At 42.4% G+C, this 21,984-nt stretch overlaps 1 protein-coding gene across 2 annotated transcripts in view; it reads right to left on the bottom strand.

Moving 5' to 3' along the window:
* Positions 1-21,984, bottom strand: part of PUM3 (pumilio RNA binding family member 3) — a 211,189-nt gene that overhangs the window by 146,118 nt on the left and 43,087 nt on the right. For both annotated transcript variants that reach the window (XM_078675717.1, XM_078675718.1), the window contains 4 exons: positions 19,937-20,072; positions 9,438-9,513; positions 7,307-7,400; positions 6,101-6,167 (listed from right to left, as the gene is read on the bottom strand). In XM_078675717.1, coding sequence (XP_078531843.1) covers positions 6,101-6,167; positions 7,307-7,400; positions 9,438-9,513; positions 19,937-20,072 — 373 coding nt within the window. The remainder of the gene's footprint in view (positions 1-6,100; positions 6,168-7,306; positions 7,401-9,437; positions 9,514-19,936; positions 20,073-21,984) is intronic.

Below are 21,984 nucleotides of genomic sequence, written 5' to 3'. Positions count from 1 at the left end.
GAACATTAGGAGCGGCACATACTACACTGAAGCAAAGCAAAACAATATATAGCTCTGTGTCAACAAATCAGATTTAAAATGGGAGCCACGGAACCACCTACAGGCGCGTGAGCCATTTCAACTTTTCACATCCAATTAGGCACCTGTGGATGATCATGCGCTGACTAAACTGCAGGTAGGATTGTCCATCTGAACTTCGTAAAATGAAGAAAATCAGAAGATAAGGTATCTATTTAGATATATTCTGTTTGCCCAGTGCCCTAGTGGTTTTGGCTTTGGGTTCAAAACTTGTGAAACAAGGACTACCTAGGACAAAAAAACAACAGATATTCCACATGCTAAATGTCTTTAAAAAAACACTGAATGCATCCTCTGTTCTGGAAATTGTGAACAGCTTCTCTTTTTGTAGTGTGCCCAACCACATGTTTAAAGAAGAAAACAGGATGGTGGAAGTACTTCTCGGGCTAGCAGCACATATTTTGTATAGTGCATTTTCATGAGACAATAGTGTTAGTTTCGTGTTTGAGGGGCATGACATTCTGGGTAAGAAAAGCCGATGCTTTCCACGCAAGCCCTGCATCCCTGGATACCCCCTGGTTCTTCATATTTTTCAAAAGTATACATGGGTGGCACATTAATCTGGATAAAGAGAACAACCCAGTCCCAAAACTAGTGACGCACCACTTGCAGAATGTGCGTCAACATGACACCTCCAAAATGAAGCCAGCAAGAGCTGATCCTGGCCCATTGCTCGCCCAAGAGCAATCCACATATGGAATTGCTTTTTTTATGAAGAGTGCAGAATGCAGGATTGTAGGAGTTTTTCAGCATTTGTGGCTCGTAAATGTAAGGAAAGTAACATTTTAGCAATAGTTTAACAGTTGCTGGGTGTAGGAAACTGGAATTTTGTTGCAGCTATCCCCCCACTTTTAGTTTCCCTTTTGAATATTAGATGCTGGTTTTAAACTCAGGAAGTGCACGGAGGCCTGGTAACCAACCAGCTCTCAGTGCCAGGGCTCTCTACCCTAAAACAAGTTCAAATTTAATTGTAACCCAACTGGCAAGGACCATAGCACCTCTATACGTCCCTAAGGGCTGCACCATGCATTATGCTACCCTAAGGGACGCACATACAAATTACATGCAGACTACGTGTCATGATGCAAAGCATCAGTAAAAACACGGCATGGCCCACTCACTGTGTGGCATGCCAAATACACTTTATCTTATATATGTAAGTCACCCAATATAGCAGGCATTGTAGCCCAAAGGCAGAGTGCATTATATTACATGTGAGGAAATATCTGCATGAGCAGATATGTCCCTGGACTGTTTAGTTAAAGTACTAGATGGTACCAGTGAATAGGGAAGCCAATTTAAGTATATGTACTGGGCACTGGTCATTAAGAGTTCCATACGGAGTCCATTATTAGACTTATTATGACCTGCACCCACAGGGCATGTTAGAGGTGCCCTCAGCCAGCATGCTAGAGGTCCAGTAGTTTTCAGACTGGTATTGTCCAGTCTGCCATCACAGACAAATTTCTGACCCCCCTAGAGGTGGCAGCCCACGCTCTTTGATGCCAGGAACAATGCTTGCTCAGGAGGAAGGTGATTGCACCCCTTCGAGCAGGATGACTAGTGATTTAGCATATCAAGGCCAGGTATTTCAAACCCCTGCCGCCTTTGATATGCTACCCAGGCATCCCCCAGACCTGGGAGATGCCACCCCTTGCCCTGAGGCCCATTTAGCACCAGGACAGGTGGAAAATTAGCTATGCAGTAGACGCGTTGCACCACCAAGATAGTCACACTCCTAAGGTGGGCTACCTCATGTGCTCCAGACAAGAAGTATTCCATCATCTTGTTTTTGCTGGAATTAGGAACTCTGGGACAGGGTTATACCGACTCCCTACAGGAAGTGGTCATAAAGGGGGTGCAGTGGCCCCAAGGGTAAGTAGCCCATTGGCCCCTGCCCTTCACTCCCTCAGTGCCCCTAAATGGAGTATTTAGGTGGTCCCCTGAAACCAGGAACTCAGATTCACTTGACCAAAGAAGAAAGACGAAGAAGAGCCAAAGAACACAAGAACTGTAGACTAGCTGTGGACTTGGCGGCAAACCCTGCCTGCTTCTGTCTCAACAATTGCAAATACCAGACTTGTCCTGCAGCTGCGCATCCTCCAAAAGCCTCGGAGGGCTGCTAGCACTTCGCCGACCTGTCAGCATCTCCCTTGAAGTGGAGGAGCCAAGTCCGTGCAGCCACTGACCGCAATGTATGGTTCACGATCCGCTGACCACCGGGTCCACCTACGCAGCAGCCGCCAAGGAGGTTGCCATGCATTAGGAGGTCAGATCCATCTCCCCACCAAGTTTGGAGATACCAGGACCCCCAGTAGTCGCCCTGCACAAAATACCCTGGGTACAGAACACCTTACAGCAAGCAAGCATTGCTCAGTGTCCAGCCCGGACACCAACACCTCCAAAATTGACTACCGATGTGGGACGTCAGCAACCGAAAGGCCATCAAGAGTGGCCCTGCTGTCCTGTTTTGCCCCAAACACCAAGTCGACCCCAAAACTGGGAGCCTTCAATGCAAGCGACCTGCCAGACGAAACACCTCTGACCCTAGTCCCCCAGCCTGAGTTCGAGCCTACGGACGGTGCACCCTTTAGCCAGAGACCCTCAAGAACACTCCCACCCTCCCCAATGGGTTCTGACAGACTTGTCCTCAAGTCCTCACATGCAGCCTTTTCACTTACAGGTTTCTCAAAAAGACTTCAGCGGTCGGGTTCGAGGCTACTCTTGTGACCAGCACCCAGGCACACCAGGGCAGGTAACCCAAAACTGCTGTTGGTTCCAAGGACCTTGGCCCCTACTTACCTTAAGTCTAGAAAAACTACCTTGTACATCGTTTGCAGGTGGCCCTATACTGCGTATGTTTCGCCCATAGGATAACATTACCGTGCTTGAGGCTCCTGCCTGAAATCTGACAGCTGTATTTTCTAAGTGCCTGAAAATCACCAACTTGAAATCAACTTACTTAATTTTGTAGATATTGGTGTCTAAATACATATATTAAAATGTATGTAATTTTTCAAAACTGGCGTTAGATTACCTTATTGAATGTGTGTCTAATTTACTGAGACTGTGTGTGTAACAAATGCCTAACCCTCACCTCTGATAAGCCTAAGGCTGCTCGACCATACTCCCATCAATACAGCACCTTGGGATTGTTAAAGCAAGCCCTGTACACTAATAAGGGAGACCTGGAGACTGCACAGTGCACCTCATTTTGGTACACTACATAGAAAGCCAGCTTCTTACACTGAGCATTTTGAACAAGACCAGCTTAAACCACACAAATTTGGTTTCACTCAAGTCTCTGGTTTTCAAACATTTCAGAGCTTGGTAGCTTTCCCTGGGTGTCTAGCATGCAGGGGAGCAAACTGCCAATACACAAAATGTCAACATTTTGTGAAAATAGCACATCCAAAGCATACATGACATGGCCTTGGTTTCAGTCTATTCGTTTCTCATTCAATATATTCGTCCTTCTACTAGAAGAACGAAGAACATAGGATGATAGAACTTTAGTAGAATTTGACTTTCACCAAAAAGTCAACTTGAGGAAATCCATAATTTGGACCTTTACTTCCATTTTCTGCTCTTGACATCGGGTATCTTGAACTCTAGAGTAGCTGAGGTCTGTAGACTAGAGCCTAGTTACAAGTGCACTACTTTGAAAAGAAAATACACTGAAGTTATCATATTGGCACTTTGGGAAGTCAAATGTATTTGGAGGTCAAAGCTTTGCAACACTGTACACAGTTCAAGTGTGGGTTCTAGGAGATTTGTTCCACACCCAGCTTTTAAATGTACGATATGAATAAAAATGAAACCCTATTTCCTTGATTTCTACTTGTAGCATGCAGGTAATACTGTATGAGAAATACAAGGGAATAATTTGTTGAATGATCAAAATGTTATGTGTTTCAAATAATTAAATCTAGCCTGCCTGAAGTGCAGATGCTTTTCAGAAAGAAGCCACCCACAATCCTAACTACCCTAGTTGTTGTTTGCACCTAATCTCTCCTGTTCACACCAAATTTCATTTGGCACTGGGAATGCCAACAGTTGGCATAGTAAATGAATTCCACAACAATGGACTCTTGAAGAAAAAACTTAAGGCACACCAGGTCACATCTCTTTGTGCACAGTCCCAAAACAGAAGCCATTTCCTTGAGATGGCAGATTTGCCTAAGACAAATGGAGCCGAGGCCAGCATTTGAGCTTGCACAGATAGAGTACTGATGGTGCTGATTATTGGTGAGAGTACTGGTCTCGCCTTTGGGCGAGTTTTGACATAGAGCAAAACGAGAAGGAGAACAAGGTGCTACCATTTGTCGTTTTCTGTTGTGAAAGCAATTCTGGAAATAACGTTTGCCCAAAAGCAAGCAAATCATTGGAAGAGGAAGTGAGTCACTCTGATGGCAATTTTAAGGGGAGGAATTGGAAGCGTGAAGTCCCTTATATGTTTGCATCTCAGCGAGTCCAGCCATGTGAAACAAGTGTCCAGTTTTTTTATTTATGTGCATCAGCTTATTGATCAGGACCGCAAGGTGTATATTGTTGGTTTCATGCTTCTAGAGCAAAAAGGGTGTCCATCACCCAGTGTCTTAGGCTAGTTGGGCACACTATGTAAGTGAAGTGTAATGTGGGGCGTTGTATGGAACAATATTGTGAGAAGATGTATTGCTGTTGGGTAACCTATGGTGCCCCTGAATAGTTTACATTCATTTATGAGGTAGGGCTTAGTTCCTGATCACACTTGGAACAGCCATGAATAGCAGAACCTATAGTGTTAACAGGAGACTCTTTTTGTCACTTGTGTACCAAGACAGCGTTGTCTGGAGGGGAGTCCTCTTTCTGGATTCCAATGATTTGAAGTCACAGTGGGCAAGACCATTCAGAATACCAAAAGTTGGAAGTCAACATTACACTGGAAGATCCACCAGCAAATCAAGCAAAGTAAGTCCGCAACTGTTCACCACTTAGGCTACCTTCCCTGGTGCATGCCCCCATCCCTTGGACCCCTCACCCATTGTCCACTTCGCAGTGTAGTATACAAATCCTGTGCAGCAGGACAGCTACCCATTTATATAATTTTTCTTACAACATTCACCAAACAGGCAGGCAGACTTAAGATACACCACTTAAGCTTCCTGACCAATCAAGATCATTATCATTCATACCACAAAGGACCCAGCAGGAAATCCCAATGGCTTACACTGCTACTACTGAGTATTATTCAATAAGCCCACCACCTGTAGGCTAGGTCCTTGTGTTGCCACCTGTGGAGCCAACAAGTTTGAATCATACAGGGCTCTGTCAAACTCCAAATCTAATCCATCACTTGTGACTTAACCACAACGTGCATTCACTCAATCATACTGTAAAATGGGAACTTCTTCAAGGTACATTGTCTGTGGTGCAGCACACCACCTTTTAAATGGATGTTGTGTTGATTGCATGACAATTTGGTGATGGTGTCCCTACGGTGGTCTTTATAAAGGGCACAGTAAAGCCATATTTCCATGCTGGAGTCTGGTGTGGTCCGTTTTGTTGGCGGCACTAGATGTTGTATAACAGCCGGGAGGTGCATATTGGGAAGCCCTCTTGCCATATGGGCTTCCTCTGTATTCCATCCACCCTCCGCATAAAAGCATCAGTACAATAATTTATAAATGGAGTTCACATGAAAACGTAAGCCAACAAGGATTTACAATCTCCATCTACAACGTGTGGCATTAATTACCCATGCCTTGATTTAATCTTGTGGAGCCTCAAGAACTAGGAGGAGTGTGCACACATCTCATTTTCCAAGGGACAAACAGGAATGCATGGCATTAATCCAAATACACTTTACTGGCCTACACAGAGTGAAGAGAGCAATAAAAGGAGATGGAACCAACCACTGTGGGCATTATATATTTGGTCTCGTCCCAGGGCCAATTTGTCCATCTTTTCCTGTACAGCATGAAACATGTCTTTTTGTCTTACAAGGCTAGACTAAGCAAACAGTCCCAGGACATATACTTACCCATACATGAGAAACTTCTTCACAATATTTCTGCCATACCTAGACTTGCTCAACTCAACCAAACGTTCTACAGAGAAAACAAAAACAAATTATTTTAACAGCTGTATCTGTATATGCGAACAAGCATGTGCTACCTCCTCCGGTGCCCATATCCAGGGAGTGAAAAAGTCAGAAGATTATTGTTCATTAATTACTTTCTCATGCTGGGCTCTATGTACTTGTCGTGAAACCTCCTTGTAAAGACAAGCTCTTTTATGTTGACAGGGCTAATTTCTGTTCCCACTTCATCTGGTGTATTCCTTGCCTGTGTTGTGCTCTCTGTCAATTCCCATCGGTCTTTAAATTTATATTCCCTGCCCCCATTCTCAACTTCTTATTTTAATAGATCTTCTGCATAGCTATCTCCATATTGTACTTTTATCATGCATCGATCTGTGCCAGTCTGCAATTTATTTCATGTGCTTTTGCCACTCACTTGTGCTACTAAACCAAGCATCTTCCCCTTTGGTCTTACCCATCTACTTCTGCTGCAAACATTCGGGTTACTCATGTGATCTCCTTTGTTACATCAATGTTCTCTCTTTCCCTTACTCTGCTGTGCCATTTCTGTATTCAGAGATATGTTGCTTGATTTCTTGCCAAGCAATCTCTTATTCAACATTCTCAACTTAGTAGAGGTCTTTAGTGTTTCGTTTGTTTACAATCAAAAGTTGATATTTTATGAGAAGAAATCAGTCCCTCTCTCCACAACTCATGTTGGCTTCCATCTAATGCAACATTCACTAAACCCAAACACACAATCCTGTTACATTGTTTAGGTAGCGCAATTTCCCCCAAGTATTGTGCTAAATCCAAGGAGCATTAATCTAAGACCTATAGTGGGACCTAGTGTACATCATGGTTTCGTTTTTATATTCTTGCTTGCTGAGCGTTGTTAGAAAGCTCTTTTCCTCAGCATCTAACTACTCAGTGTGGTTCCTGCTCACCCAGCTAAGATACTCTTCTCAGAGTTTTATTGATGCGTTCATGTACCAAGATCAGCAGAACTAACAAGCTTGTCCCATTCACAAGATTACCTCTACACCATCTTAAGTTTTACCTCAAAACATTCCTGGCCAAAAATCATTACTGGTGAATTAAAATGGATTGCTAGTTATGTTAATGGAAATGCAAAGCTTGTGAACCATAGTGCAAGTACAACATTACCTTTCAATTCATCAAAGACCTCCTGACGCTGCTTCTCATTGCCAAACTGCACATAACACTGAATAACACGGGTTGAGTCATGTGCAAATGCAATCTGTGGGAGCAAAAGTTTCATGGCTGTAAACAATTACTTTTTTCATATTTAAGAAAATTATGCACACAACCGACACACAACAATTTACAAAACATGTAATGTCACTCTCTACAGTATGAAACCATTTCACAACACACACAGAGGTAACCAGTGTCTTAAGTGGCTTAAGAGAAAATCTCTTTGTAGACATGGCATAATAGAAGAACTTCAGTGACTGAATGATTCAGCACAGACTATAGCACAAGCAATGTTATGGGGAGGCCAGGGCAGATGTTTCAGGAGTGGTTCATAAGAATTACAGAATCAGAGTGAATGGTGCATGCACAGATAGTTTCAAAATCTGTATTGTTCAGTGTCACTGACGTCTTTGTTGGGGCTTTCAATTCAGACTTCCATGACTTAATTTCAGAGTTGGAAAATCCAAATTCCTGGTCTGGCCTCTAGTCACAGCAAAGCCTAGTTCTATTATTGGCAATGTGCTTTGTCTGCAAAACCATTGGGTGGGGGCGGGGTGGATGATTTTGGTCCCTGAAGGCTGCGTTTGGGGATGGTGATGCGCATTTCGGTTTTAAACATGTGACCTTAATAGCAAAGTATTAACAAGACTGTGGAAAGTGCTCACCTACAATCAACAGGACCACATGCTTGGCCCATTGTTGACAAAATTGAGCCTGATTCAAGGGTTAAGCTGCTCCACATGGGAGAAGTCTCAGATACATATAAGTAGAATTACTGAACTGACTTACACTTGTTGACTGAAACTACCTGGTTTGCAGTAGCCTTGGAGAACCTGCTGTGGAATTAGAGTATAAACCGCCTAATATTGGGAAGCCACAGGGGGAAGCCTGCAGCCAATTTGGCCATATGAATGACAAAATGAAAATCACCAAAAAGCCATATCTAGAAACAGCCATCAAGTCCAACAGTTTATAAACTACTCATTTTGGCAGAGTACAGTAGATAGATAGATAGTAGATGTACACATAGTAACAGTCTATACATATGAAGCCCTGCATTTTACCTGCAATTCCACTAACACGAGACATTTAATGCCACATTTGCCAGCCCTGGTGAGCTGAGATTGTCAAGGCACTAGATGCATGTACCGTAGCTGTGACAATAATAGTATAAAAAAAGAACCTATCCCCAAAGAAGCATGTTTTGAGACCTCAGGCAATGCACATATGAATGGGTGCCTGTTAGTCCACCAAGATGTTGAAGAAAGTTTTAGAGTCAATTTAGTTTGTCCTATTCAACAATTAGGACCAGATTCTGGTACTTTCAGAATATTGATGCAGAAAGGTTCTGAAAGAAGTTTATTTAATAAGAACATGCCTACTTTTCAAATGAGTGGTGAAGTCAAACAAAGAGGGAGTGTTCCTCTCTTAGGCTGGGCTGCAAGTCTGAACATTGATGCCTTTTTAATCATAGCATCAAGGAAACACCAATTTATGTGGTACCATTTCATTGCTCTAGTGTCATCTAGATCAGGTTTCCTTGCCTACTTCAAACTATGGAAGGCCAATTGAACAGATCTGCATTTCAGAGAAAGCATTTTAATTCGTCAGCATCCGAACATGCATTAAGAAAGGAGTCTGAATCCAGTACCAGATGTTCTGGTGGAGAATGCAATATTTGCAAGCCTGTCATCCCTTCACCGGAAGGGAAGCTACATTTTGGTTTCAGAGCACTCTTTTATGGTTTACGTTTTTCAGGAAGGTCGGTCACAATCAACAACTGCAGAATCTGGAAAAAGCGGATACATTTAAGCTGACAAAGGTAGATTGACCTTATTAACAATAATGATCGTCGGAACTAAGACAGGATGGTACTTTTGTGTTTCTGGAGGAAGATAATTTGATAAACACAGGATTCAAAATACTTATTGCATTGGGGTGCTTACTTTGATGTTATTTTCTAATTCATTTCAGAGTAAATTCAACGAATCACTGCAGATTATAATGCAGAGCAGGTGCATAATGTGGTTACTGTTAACAGTGCTTGGTCCAAGATTTATTCAGTGACATCTCTACTTACACTCTTGATGTTACCATGTAGCAGTTTCTGTAGGTCAGTCATGAGCTTCGCACGCTTTTCCTTGTCACAATCCTTTCTGCAAACCCAGCACACATGTAAAAAGATGTGAAAAAACAAACTTTTAGATCACTGACTGCTCCCAGTACAGCCACAAAAAATGGTGATGCAAAATGACAGCAAGAATTATTATTAACAAGTGCTGGCAATGCCAATATGTCTTGCTTATAACAGAAAGTGCCTCGTCCGTCACTGATGAGTTGAGGCACTCAGTAATACAACATATAAATCACATAATCACTCATCTTTGCGCTTACACATCCATTCATCCAACCCCTCACTTATTCTAGCATTCACCCATAAAACAGATGCATACGCAAAATACAAATAGATGAGAAATTAAAGAATAAAAGTAGGAAAAAGAAAATGTGCCACGACCTAAAATCTGCGTTCATATGCTTGCAATATACAAATAAAATACAAAATTGTAGGAGGGGTCATCTTGTATTGGTAATGTACATATTGTACTGCCGTTTTAGAGATTCAACATAGCGTCACATTTAGAAGGAACGAGTTGGCCATTTGGAGCGAAACCCCATTATTAAGCTATACACAATACCAGTTCAAGATGGCCGCACAATGATACAGTATGGGCAACACCATCCCAAGATGGCTAACCTCACCGGCTATAGCACACTGCAGGTGAAATGAGAAGGCCAGTAGGAGTGTCTGGGGAACGCCAGGATGCTCTATTCATAATTGAAAAAAATACAAAACAAATAAAGGAGAAGCTAATAAATGAAAGGGGACCTATAGAAGGCAAAATTGCAAAACTATAGGGCTGAACCATAGCCCAGACACCAAAACGTAGTTATTTCTTGATGGATGTCTATGTGATCTCCAAATGCTGCTGCTCACAGGGCAAAGGAGCCAATGGGAAGAGGCAGAATGGGAATGACTGTGGAAAAAACTGAAAAAGGCTTACTGACACAGGACCCTCTATGTAATAGACGTATGAACATTTCTTTTTTATTACAAGGGCATGGAAGACAACTACACCCATTAGGCCCTCCTAAGAGTGTCTAGCAATCATGATGACATGTAAAAATAATCCACCCAAAGGTTTGTCAAAGGAAGTAGTAAACACCAAAATCCTTTCTTACTATTCGATTCAAATATTTATAAAGATTTGGAACTCATATGAGGTCCACTTAAAAGAGCATACAAATTGTTACAAAAAGAAATTAAACAAAACTCATTCCACGTTTGGAGTTAACAACAAACAGAATAAAGTGGCAAGGCATAGCCTAAGAAATACGAAGATGTAGGAGAAGCAATAGGTAGCAGCTAGTACAGGTACTTGATAAAATCTAGAATTCTTCCTCAACAAAACATTCAGCTTGAGCAGCAAGAAAGGGGATTATTATAAAGCATGGCCTAATATGTGCAAACAACAATTCAATAGCAGCAGTACACTGTGCAAAACGCACTCCAGAATCACACTTCGGGTGAGTTTTTAACTGGACAGCAAACCAAAAGCGGGAAATGAACACTGCACCCCCTCTTGTGCAAACAGCAGCAAAAAATAGCAATTACAATATATACATAACTCCTTAAAATAATTAAAAAGTTTTATACACACTCCTTTCTTACTAAAGTTATCTTTGGGGTTCCATGTAACAAAATGCCTGTCTAATGGCATTAACACAGGGTAATATCAATGGGTATCAATGCACCTTTAAAGTCCTATTAAATCTGACATGATTTTCATAATACACAAGTCAGGCCTACTGCCGGTATTGCTTTTTCCATACTAAACAGATCTGACCTATGACATCTGACATAACATTTCCTAATGAACCAATCAGGTCTATACTATTTATCACTGGCTCCTCACCATAATTATCCCAGGCCTACTATACTGAGCTTTCCTCAAACATACAGTCATAACATTAGAAAGCTGGCCAAAAAGGAGGTGGAAAAACAATATACACTGATGAAGAAGCCAAACTGCAAATCTTGTACCCACAAAGGTTTTGTCAGAGAGGTAACCAACATCAGGCCATCTGCCTATTACAGCTATCTGAAATCTATGTGACGCAATACCAGTTTACCAACTTTACACAGTTCCAATCCACCCTCAAACTGGCCTACTTGCTTTCAGTCACCTTCACAGCATTGTTGTAACTTTTAGAGTTAACACCATCAGACCCAAGCCATCTGACAAAGTTTCCTTAAGACCATACACCTACGCCATCTGACAAAGTTTCCTTAAGAACCAGAAAGGCCCAGAAGCCTTTATCATTGGTTTTTCACCATAACCAACTACGGCCTACTGAATTCTGCATAAGCACGCAACTTCTGTCCTATCAAAATCTGCCCTCAACAGAATCAACATATGGGAAGAGCCAAAGACCATCTCTCTTTAGTGTATCTGAAAGCTCTTTTTCTATCGATCACATAAAGCAATGTGACAGGTGCGCTCTTACACCACATCTAAACACCTTTTTCATATTACACACTGCTGAAATGGTGCAATGCATGAGCAATCACCCCTTTATATAGTGATAATATGGCACTCCTTCCTTAAAGACTTTTCCCTAATTTTATCACAACAGTAAAGTGAGCAAATAATTTGGGTTATAAATGTCATACTTAATGCACGCAAATGTACGAAAAGGCATAATTACTCAAGTGAGTAGAAAACAGCTTTCGTGCAATAAGAGGCACAACTTTGAATTATTATGCATGAGCATGAGAGGCCATCAGGAAAATGCTACTATCTGTACAGTGAATGTGCTTAGTCCTTACACTCATCCACTCACAGCATGCAGCAATAGCACCACCTCTTGGCCCAAATTAGATGTTAGATACCCTGAAAATAGCAACATACAGGTTTTAAATTCATGACCAGGTTCTAGCCCAAGATTATGGATATTAGCATTGTACTGTTGCCTGGATCCAGAACTTGTTGCCATTTCAAGTGTCAGAAAAGTAAGCAATTTCAAGAGTTAGCAAAGACTGCAACCGCAGTACCCCAAAATCAATAAGCATTACCTACTTGACTATAGATAAGTGGCATCGCATGGGATGCTGGTAGGAACTTTCTGCGATTGATGAAGGATCATCATTTGCACTAATGCCCTTGGGTTAAAGTTTGTCTTTTGACATGGTGAGTCGTGGCAACTTCTTGAAGCGCTAGCAACACTGGACAGAAGTATCATTCCTTGAGTTGGCAGGACTCTATTCCCTTCGCCATCCCGGGGTCCCTTTAAATGTTAGTTTGGGTCTCTCTGCTGAAGTTAACATATTATCCTTATTTTTTTTTAACCCCTTGCGCGCTCGTGACGGAACCATTCCGTCACGAGCCATAGTGGGGCTGTGCTGGTGACGGAATGGTTCAGTCACGGCCCGGCCGCCGCGCCTGCGCGGTGCGTTCTATTGAGCTGGCGGGGCCGTGACGGAACCATTCCGTCACAAGCACAGTGCCACCGCGGCTCGTGAAGGCGTGGTTCCGTCATGAGCATGGTGGCGCCGCGCGCCCCCCTCCCCCTTAGCGCCGCGGCAGAATTACCGCCGCGGCCAAGGGGTTAAAGGATAGATGGATAGATTCAGAGGGTGGTTACCTTAAAAGATCATATTTGTTCAGCCGGAACACAGCCCTGTTTAAAACTAAAACTGACCAATGATTATGTAAGTGAGAAAGCGGCAATAAAAAGTTGTGATCAAGGCAAGAATTCTGGCTGGAGGACAGTCTATGCAATCCGCACGTAGAGACAAAATCACTTTGTGATCTATAGAACTTAACACTGCAGAGACGTCTAGGAGCAACCATGTCTGTGACACGAGGCTATTCCCAAACATCGGCGTGAGTTGATATAAAGCTCCTAAGCAAAAGGCAAGGCTGGTTGCATTGGGTAGTGAAAATGGCTGACAGACAAGTCTCATCAAGCTGTGCTTTACAGTTACCCCGAACAAATCCTTCAAAATCATCCATTTCACCCTGCGATACAGCCCAAACAGAAAAACTTTCCATACACCATCATATTCACATGCTGTCTTAACAGTGAGGCCTTTCCTTGAAGTCCAGGGCGGGCTCAGTGTTTACAAGGCCACTAGTGTCTCCAAGTGTAAATACAATGACACTCATATTGACCCTTCTGGGTAGTGAAGTCGAACAGTCCGGGACTGCTAGGACATGGCAGGGATTAGATACAGAATGCTTCAGTAGTAATTATTTATTCAGCAAACTACCACTAAAGGTTTTCGGTGTTCATGTTAGCACCAACATCACTAAATGGTAAGTTATAGTTGAGAAAAGAAAGACTAGTGATTAAAAAGCCAGGTTTCGAGTTTCAGCAGGCAGGATTCATTCCACATAGACTTGGGAATGCAGTTGCATATTTTAGTACACCGAGGTGAAACCACTGCCATCCAATGATTTAAAGTTTGGTAACAGAAAAAATGCTAATTCGCGGATCACCTGAACTGAAAAGTACCTGTGGAATTCAGAGTTATATGGGGCTTTCTGCATTGCTTTGCAATGGATGCGTTCCCAGATGGGCAACCAGTGCACAGTAGGCCGATATTTGAGCTTTCTTCATCGGTCCAGTGACCTGTTAGACTACTGCATTCTGCTTCAATTGAAGATGTTTCAATAACTGTTTACGGGTTGCAAGAAGAACACTTGCACTGTCACCACTGTAACCCGGAACTAGGGCTCAAAATAAGGAATTATTATTTTCAGAGACTAGTTGCAGGAAATGAACATGCTAGTTACTTGGGCTTCCAGGGACAGATTAACGTTGCTCTAGATTCCTGGATTTTACACAGAACTTGGCTGCCCCATTATCCATAAAGCCACAGATATTTGTGCTAGTTAGAAATGTAAAATGAGTTACAATGCACCTGTCTTTTACCGCATCTAGTTTGAGAAAATTGGTGGAAATCTACTAACAAGTACTGAAAAAGCATGTTAGCTATAACAAGTCCCTTCCTCTCAGAAAACTACATACTGTGTTGTATTCCTATACATGTAAAAGTGTGTCCCTTTGAGATGGAGCATTGTAGCTATTGGGTCACATACAAAAGTGAATTTTCAAAGTCAACAGGTTTTGCCTATGTTAACTAAGTGCACAGCCAGCACTGTGTGAGTAGTGGGTGAGCAGTATCTGACTGCCAGCGCAATGTCAGGGTGACTGCTGGACAGAGTAAATGGTGGGTGTGTACAGGGTCAGAGGTGTCTGAGAGTAGGTGAAAGGTATGAAAGTGTTATAAAGACATGTCAGTAGTGCAACCAAAAAACAATCCGGTATATAATATATGCCAGTATGTAATCTCTCAGCCCCATTGAGCACCAGGGTCAATTGCAAGGAGTGTGTTAAGGAGAAAAAGTGGCAGTCTTGCGCACACAGCAGTCAGATAAAACATGAGAGTTTCGATAATGCAGTGGCCATCACATTCTCACCAGAGTTAAAGGCTCGATCAAAACAGTCAAAAACACCATCTCTATTGAAGCAATTGATTTCATGTTTGGAAGTAGAGATTCTATACTCGCTGTTCAATACTGACCTAGCTGTTATCACCATAAGTACAGTACAGAGGGTAGGAAATCTGAGATGACTAGATGACATACCCGATGGTGGTGAAGATGTGTCAATATAGTAAATATGATCTATGTAACCAAATGAGAACACAGGGAAAACCAGGAAAAGAACATTAGTGGAGAAAGTAGGAGCATATTAGTGCCAAACCAAAACAAAAACAAAACATGTCAAGGATGATACTTGTGTTGGTTCTCAAAAGAGTTCCTGGTCAACTGTTCGAGTTTTTCTTAAGAAACTTATGGATAAGATCGTCGATAGGTGCGTGTGGCTCCCCTCGCGGATAGCATTCGCGGCGTCCTCTCTGTCCGCAATCGCTCAATGTGTTATAAACCTGACCGACATGGTGCCATGTTAAATCACTAGTTCATTCACCACAGAAACGGTATGTTAATGGCCAAGGTGCAACCATGTGGATTTCCTTGGTCTTAACGTGTAAACTATATGAAGTGGCATGAAAAAAGTATATACAACTCTGAAGGTTTTTGCGAGCTATTGGTGTAAGAAAGTGGCTCTATATATACTGAACCAAAGTAACGTGCAGTGTGTATAGAGTCCCCAGAGGTTTGGCAGAGGCTAAAGTTAGATATAACCTTACTCTCCAAAGTGGTAGCTTGGTCGAACAGTAAGGCAGTATCAGAGGACAGTGTAAAGCATTTGTTGTACACACTCAGTCAGTAAATGGTTTCACACATTCAAGAACTGAACTCTAGGCCAATTGTTTTATATGGAAATATATAGTTGTTTTATTTTAGAACCAACAAGGTATCAAAATATACTTTCTCAGAATGAATTACTTTAGTTAAATACTTATCAAACAGGCAATAGACTTTTTGAATGCAATAGTTACAGTTTGTTGCAATGGGCAACACAATTTCAAACACAAAGCAACATTGAGCTCAATGGGAATTTCTAGTTATATGCAATTAGTTACTTTGTAGATTACTTTTCTAACCTCAAGACTGGATCCTAGATTCAGTCCTGGGACATGTGTTGTAAACAGTTAAGTAAAAGTGGTTTGGTTACAGTAGTGATTTTTAAGGAATAATATTGTATTTTAAAAGTTGACAAACTTTTCTAGGTGAAATTACCAATGTTATCCTATGGAAGGAAATTCAAGTTGCATGTAAGGTATATTTACATTACTTTTGTAATCCAGTGCTGGGCTCCTAGATCAGGACTGGGACCTCGATCTAAAATAGGTAAGTAATTACGTTTTGGTAGTTGGTACGATTTTTAAAGAATATTTGTAGTTTGCAGAAATCGATACTTAGAAGAAATTCCACAGAAAAACAGTCAATGGTTTCCTATGGTAGAAAATTCAGGTTACTGGAAAGTACGGTTAAAATTACTTTTCAGAGTTTGTGCTCAGCTAAAAGATGCAGCACTGAGGTCTCTCCTGATAACATGATTAAATCTGAATTTGTTGCTCCGCTGATTTTAGGTGAATATTTTAAAGTTCCAAAACTCCACTTTAGAAGAATTTTCAAGTGAAACCAGTCAATGTTAGACTATGGAAGAAAAGTGAGTTATAGGCTTTTAGGCAAGTACTGGACTGGTAGGGTTAAGGTTCTGGGCATAGACTCAGGGGTCTCGCAGGGTCAGGTAGGTACAGTTGGTACACCTTCAGTGGCACTGGGGCAGCCGGGTGCAGAGGTAGTTAGGCCCAATGTTATCCATTGAGAGGCAGGGGGCCTTTAGTTGGTGGCTGCTGGCTAGCAGGCCACGCGGCTGTGGGAGCTGGGCTCCTGGTCACTTGCTCAGGGCAAATGGGGAAGTGGGATAGGGCAAAGGTTGCACTGCCAGGGGCACTCGGGCGGCTGGGTGCAGGGTGCTTTGAGCAGTCGGCGCTCAATGTTAATCAATGGAGATCGTGAAAAGAGAACAAAGGCTGCAGGCTCGGGGACGTAGGCTCTTCTGGAGCGACCAACACTTCGAGGGTAAGTTGGGATCTTGGAGGATAGGTAGGCACCCCAGAGTTGGGCACAAGGGGCCGGGGGCGCCGGGATGTCTTGGCGTCGGGAAATCTTACCCTCTGCTGGTCGTGGTTGGGGCGGTCCCTGGTTCTGAGGCTGCAGGCGTCGTCTGGGTCGTCGAGGAGGGTACTTGGGCACTGGATTCCAGGTCAGAATCGCCGCGGGGGGGCGTCCTCAGGGTCTTTGTCCACTTGGGCACAGGCCAGGCTTGGTGGGTGCAGAGTGGGCCGATTCGCGGTTGCTATTGCTGTTTGAGCAGAGCCACTGCTCATGGGAGTCCCAGTCTCCAAGAGGGAAAAGGCAAGCAGATCCTCCAGGGTTCTCGAGGTTGCTGTCCGCAGGAGACACCGGTATTTTAGCAGGAGCAGGTTCAAGGAGCAGAACTGGTGGGGTCCAATTGCTGAGTACAGCAAGTAGCCTGGAGAAGTTCACAAAGGCGGCATATGCCTTTGAAGCTTCCCCCTGTCCGTCCTGGGGGAGGAGACCTAGCACGTCGCCAGGATGTGCATTGTTGTAGGCCCAGGAGAGCGGGGGGCTCTCTACCCAGGGCCCAGCAACATGTCTGCTGTGTGGCAGCCTAGGTAGCCTCTCAGACAAGACATGGATTGTAGGTTAGGTTTCAAGGGCATCTCTAAGATGCCCTCTGGTGCACTTTACATTAAATCCCAGACTGGCATCAGTGCGGGTTTAATGTGCTGAGAAGTTTGGTACCAAACTGGTCAGTCTTCAGTGTAGCCATTATAGTGCTGTGGAGTTCGTAATGACAACCTCCCAGCACCATATACTCTTAATGGCATCACTGCACTTACAGTGCCCAGGAATGGCCCTGAGGACTGTAGGGGCACAGGGCTCATGCACCTGTGCCCACACCTCTGGCATAGGGCACCCAGCTAGAGGGGTGACTGAAGTATGCCAGGGCAGTGGGTTCTGTGGGCATGGCACACTGGGATGTGTGCCATGTCGACTCTCTGTTTTAGTTCTGTTACTTAGACGCTCAGCCTGCAAAGGCAGTGTGTGGGTGTCAGAATACAGGGCCACTGAAGGTGGCACAATAAGTGCTGCAGTCCTCAGGGGTCTTCTCTGGTCACCATGCCCTGGGTACCTAGGGTACCCTTTACTAGGGGCTGATAGGTGGCCAGAGATGCCAATTGGGTTTTAGTTTCAACACAGTTTTAGTGAAGGAACACAAGCCCTGGGTACCTGGCTGGCAGGAACCTAGGGCACATTCAGTCAAAGCACATCAGCAGTTCAGAAAAAAGTGGGGGCATACCAAGGCAGGAAAGATGGCACTTTCTCACAATGAGCAGACCTAGAAGTCAAGGTCCATAGGCAGAACGCGGTGTTATTGAAAGTCTATTGTAACACACTGCTAGCCATTTTCCGGTATATTTTAAAGTGGCAGGCAGAACAGCCATAGTTCCCAGACCAGTAAGTAAATATATATATATATATATATATATATATATATATATATATATATATACCCTTAATGCATTTGAAACAATGATACTATATAAGCATTCCACATTTATAAACTTCACAAACAAAATCATTAAAATGTTCCCAGATTATTATAGGTTTACAACTCACAAGCTACACGTATAGCAATTTATCATGCCATTATATTTACAACCAACAGTACATATGCAAGACGACTGACAACACCATTATTTTAGCAAAGTAAAGCTTTTCACTGAGTTCAACTCGAGAACTATGGAGAACTGTAAAGGTCCTTTCGAAACTGTTACTCCCTTTGGAACAATTGCATTTGTAGGAGCCGCTGAGTTCAACAGCCCCATAAAAAGAGTTCATACCACTAATTCAAAACACAGGAACAGATAACTGTATTTCGAGGGTTCTCAAGCTCTTGCATACAGTCAGCATATGTGTAATGTTTTAAGCATCAACTAAAATTCAACGTTTACTGCTCTCAACATTCTTATTTTCCTCCTAACTAGTAAGCTACAGTATTTGCTGGAAGCACATTCTCATAAAAGACTGTCACAAATAAGGTTGAAGGCCGCTCACCAAATATCGCAGCAGGCATAGTAAACTAAAGTGGCTGGTTAAAATACTCCTGTGCGATTTTATGCTTTGTGTGTAGAATAACCTACTTTTTCTTTATGATAAAGCATGGGCTAAACATTGATCTATTAAGGTTTTTTTATCTAGAAGTTCTAAATCTCTAGCCCTCGCCAACACCATGACTAAGTTAGGCCTTGAACTTACTCTACCCTGCTATACTGAAAGTCAAATGCAAAATAGATGTATGCTACGTTCGGTGTTGAATAGAACTGTAGGAAGGCCCCAAAACAACAAAGATGACTGGACCTCCAATTTATACAACAGGGGTCTAGTAACCTCGGACAGTCTCTAGCATGCAAGCAGGGTGCCACACCTTCCGTCTAGAAGTTATATAATTTTAGGGCCACATTCTTTGCAGGATAACATTATGCCAAATAACCAGCAATATGAATTTCAGATATTCAGAGGGGAGCCCATTGGGGAGACTGGAGTTTTTTTGAGGTGCAGCTTTGAAGTATGACTCACTCCCATCCAACTGCTGGTGTGTATAGCCTCACTTTATTCAAATCACACTACCTGGTTTTTATTTGCTCTCAATAATATCAATTAATTGATAAAGTCCAGTATTTTGATATGTTCTGTGTTACCGATGGGTCTTTGGCACTACATAAAGCTTCATGATGATCAATACTTGTTTTACAGAAAGCATTACCCAGAATTACGACCTTTCAGAATCTGTATGAAAAAGGAGGGGTTATCGAAGCAAATTGATTTTTTTTTCTGTTTGAAATTCCACCTCAAGTTAGGTTAAAATTTGGATAGGTGGGACCAGAGGATTCGGTAGAAGCACATTCCCCAATTAATTTGTTTGATTTACTCAACCTTTATTATGGCTTACCGTCTTACGTTCTCCCAAATTTGTTTAGATTTGATGATCACATCATAGTTGGTTTTCTCTTGCAACTGTCTGGTAGTTTTTAAGTCCTTCTTTTTCTTTTTGACATCCTCCCACTTGGGTTTCTTGGCTTCTGAGCCTGGAGATTTAAAAAAAGCGGCATTGGAATCAAAGTCAGCATCAAATCATGTCAATACTTTGAAATCCAGTAATGTGTGCAACTTTCTATACAAAGTCAGTGATAACTCTGTAGTAATGATTACGTTGGTTAATCCAAAAACAACAAAAAAATTCTCTTTGCTAATACCTTTAGCCCAGGTTAGTTCCGAAAGTGACAGCATTGTTTTTCTTTTTTTTTGAAGCGCACAAAAAAAAAAAAGACTACTCTATTGATGTACACACATCATATGACATAGAACATTATCTATATAAACTTGGGTTTCAGAATCTGTTTGAAATAAATTCACTGAGCAATTTCAAGTCTACTAATAAAGAAAAATGGCAACAATTACTAATATCTGCACCGAAAATTTGCTAATGGATTCATGAACCACAATTTTGCTTGAAAAAGCAAATCTGATTGAATAAAACAATATTCCTCTACAGAGTACTATGTACCAATTCACAAAACAGAAAGAATGAGGTTGGCTGATAAAGTATGACATATGCTCAGTTAACCATTGTTTAGGCTAAATTGCACCGCTTTTTCTTTCCCATGACAATAGCTTAGCATTACACACTGCAACCCTCGTGTGCTGCTTTTTCTCATCTGCATGATTGCCAAAGATGTGACACAAAAGTGAAGGCTGAAACTATTTTGTTGCGAATCTGGTTTGAGACTTGTAAGACAAAACCTGGAAGACAGTCTTAATGCCGGACCCCAGGAGTAACCATGCCCTGCAAGGTCGAAGGAATTGAAGACTGAAATAGCGACATGTTACGATACCAATAGACTTTTATTAAGGGCTTGAATAGGGTGATGCTAGCCCCAGAGAGGTCATTTGCAAACCTTTGCATGGTTTTCAATAGTGGCCTCCTGTCAGCCAGTAGCACCATTGTGCTTACTGCTTTTCATGGCTTTAGCTATGCAGCCACACATCTTCCTGCCAACAAAGGGAAGGTTCAAATTCTTATCCGAACAAGAGCAAATGAAACTGGTTTTCTTATGACTGCTACACACTCTGCAGGATCTTATTGACATCTTGTATCTTTTTTGTGAGCCACTATGATGCAGATCCACTGAATACATATATGCAGAAATCGCCATAACATGCTCAAAGAGACCTACAACTATTGGCAAAATACATCCCATGGTCTTGTGATGTGTCTCTAACCAGCATAGCATCACGAGACAGGGCAGGCAGACTCATTGGCCTTTCACTTTGTCTCGGCGAATGCTCTCAGGCTGCATCAATTTTGTGAAGTCTTAGAGTTCCCTTTTACTGTAGCAATCTGGGACCTCAATGTGCGACGTCATGGGGCGAATGATCTCCTTGGTGTTGGAGTCCTGTGTTTGCAGTTCTCTTGCATGCGCTCCCTTGAAGGCGAAGGCTACAGCAAACACAATATCTAGATTGAGGGTCCAGCTGCTGTCAAAAGCTTTGGCGACACTGAAGGTCTCAACGAGGCATTCCTTGATGTTGAATATGAAGTCTTTGATGTTGTGCCTGGTTCTTGATGTCCACTCTGTTCTTGATTGACATTGAGAAGAAGTATAACTATGTAATGCCTATCACCCCAACTGTTAATCACAGAGTAGATATTTTTCGTACAAGTGTCTGCTTCTAGCTCTACCACTGTGTGGGTTCAGCAGCACTAAGCCCAACTCCACATCACCAATTTCCTTTAGTCTTCTGACATATACCTCCCTTGCTCACAGTCACACTCCCTGTTGGCTGCCCAGAGTCCTTTAAGCTCTGTTTTGTAAAAAAAAAACCCTTACAAAAAAAAAAATACAAACCAGCGTATCTGGCAGAGCACACATAAAACAACGGGTTTCCTAGCTTTTATTTCTCTTAATAGTAAGTAAGTAATTTAGTGTATGCACAGTT

The sequence above is a fragment of the Lissotriton helveticus genome, chromosome 2_1 (genome assembly GCF_964261635.1).
Source record: "Lissotriton helveticus chromosome 2_1, aLisHel1.1, whole genome shotgun sequence".
Lineage (NCBI taxonomy): Eukaryota > Metazoa > Chordata > Amphibia > Caudata > Salamandridae > Lissotriton > Lissotriton helveticus.
This window is presented reverse-complemented; position numbering and strand designations above follow the sequence as displayed.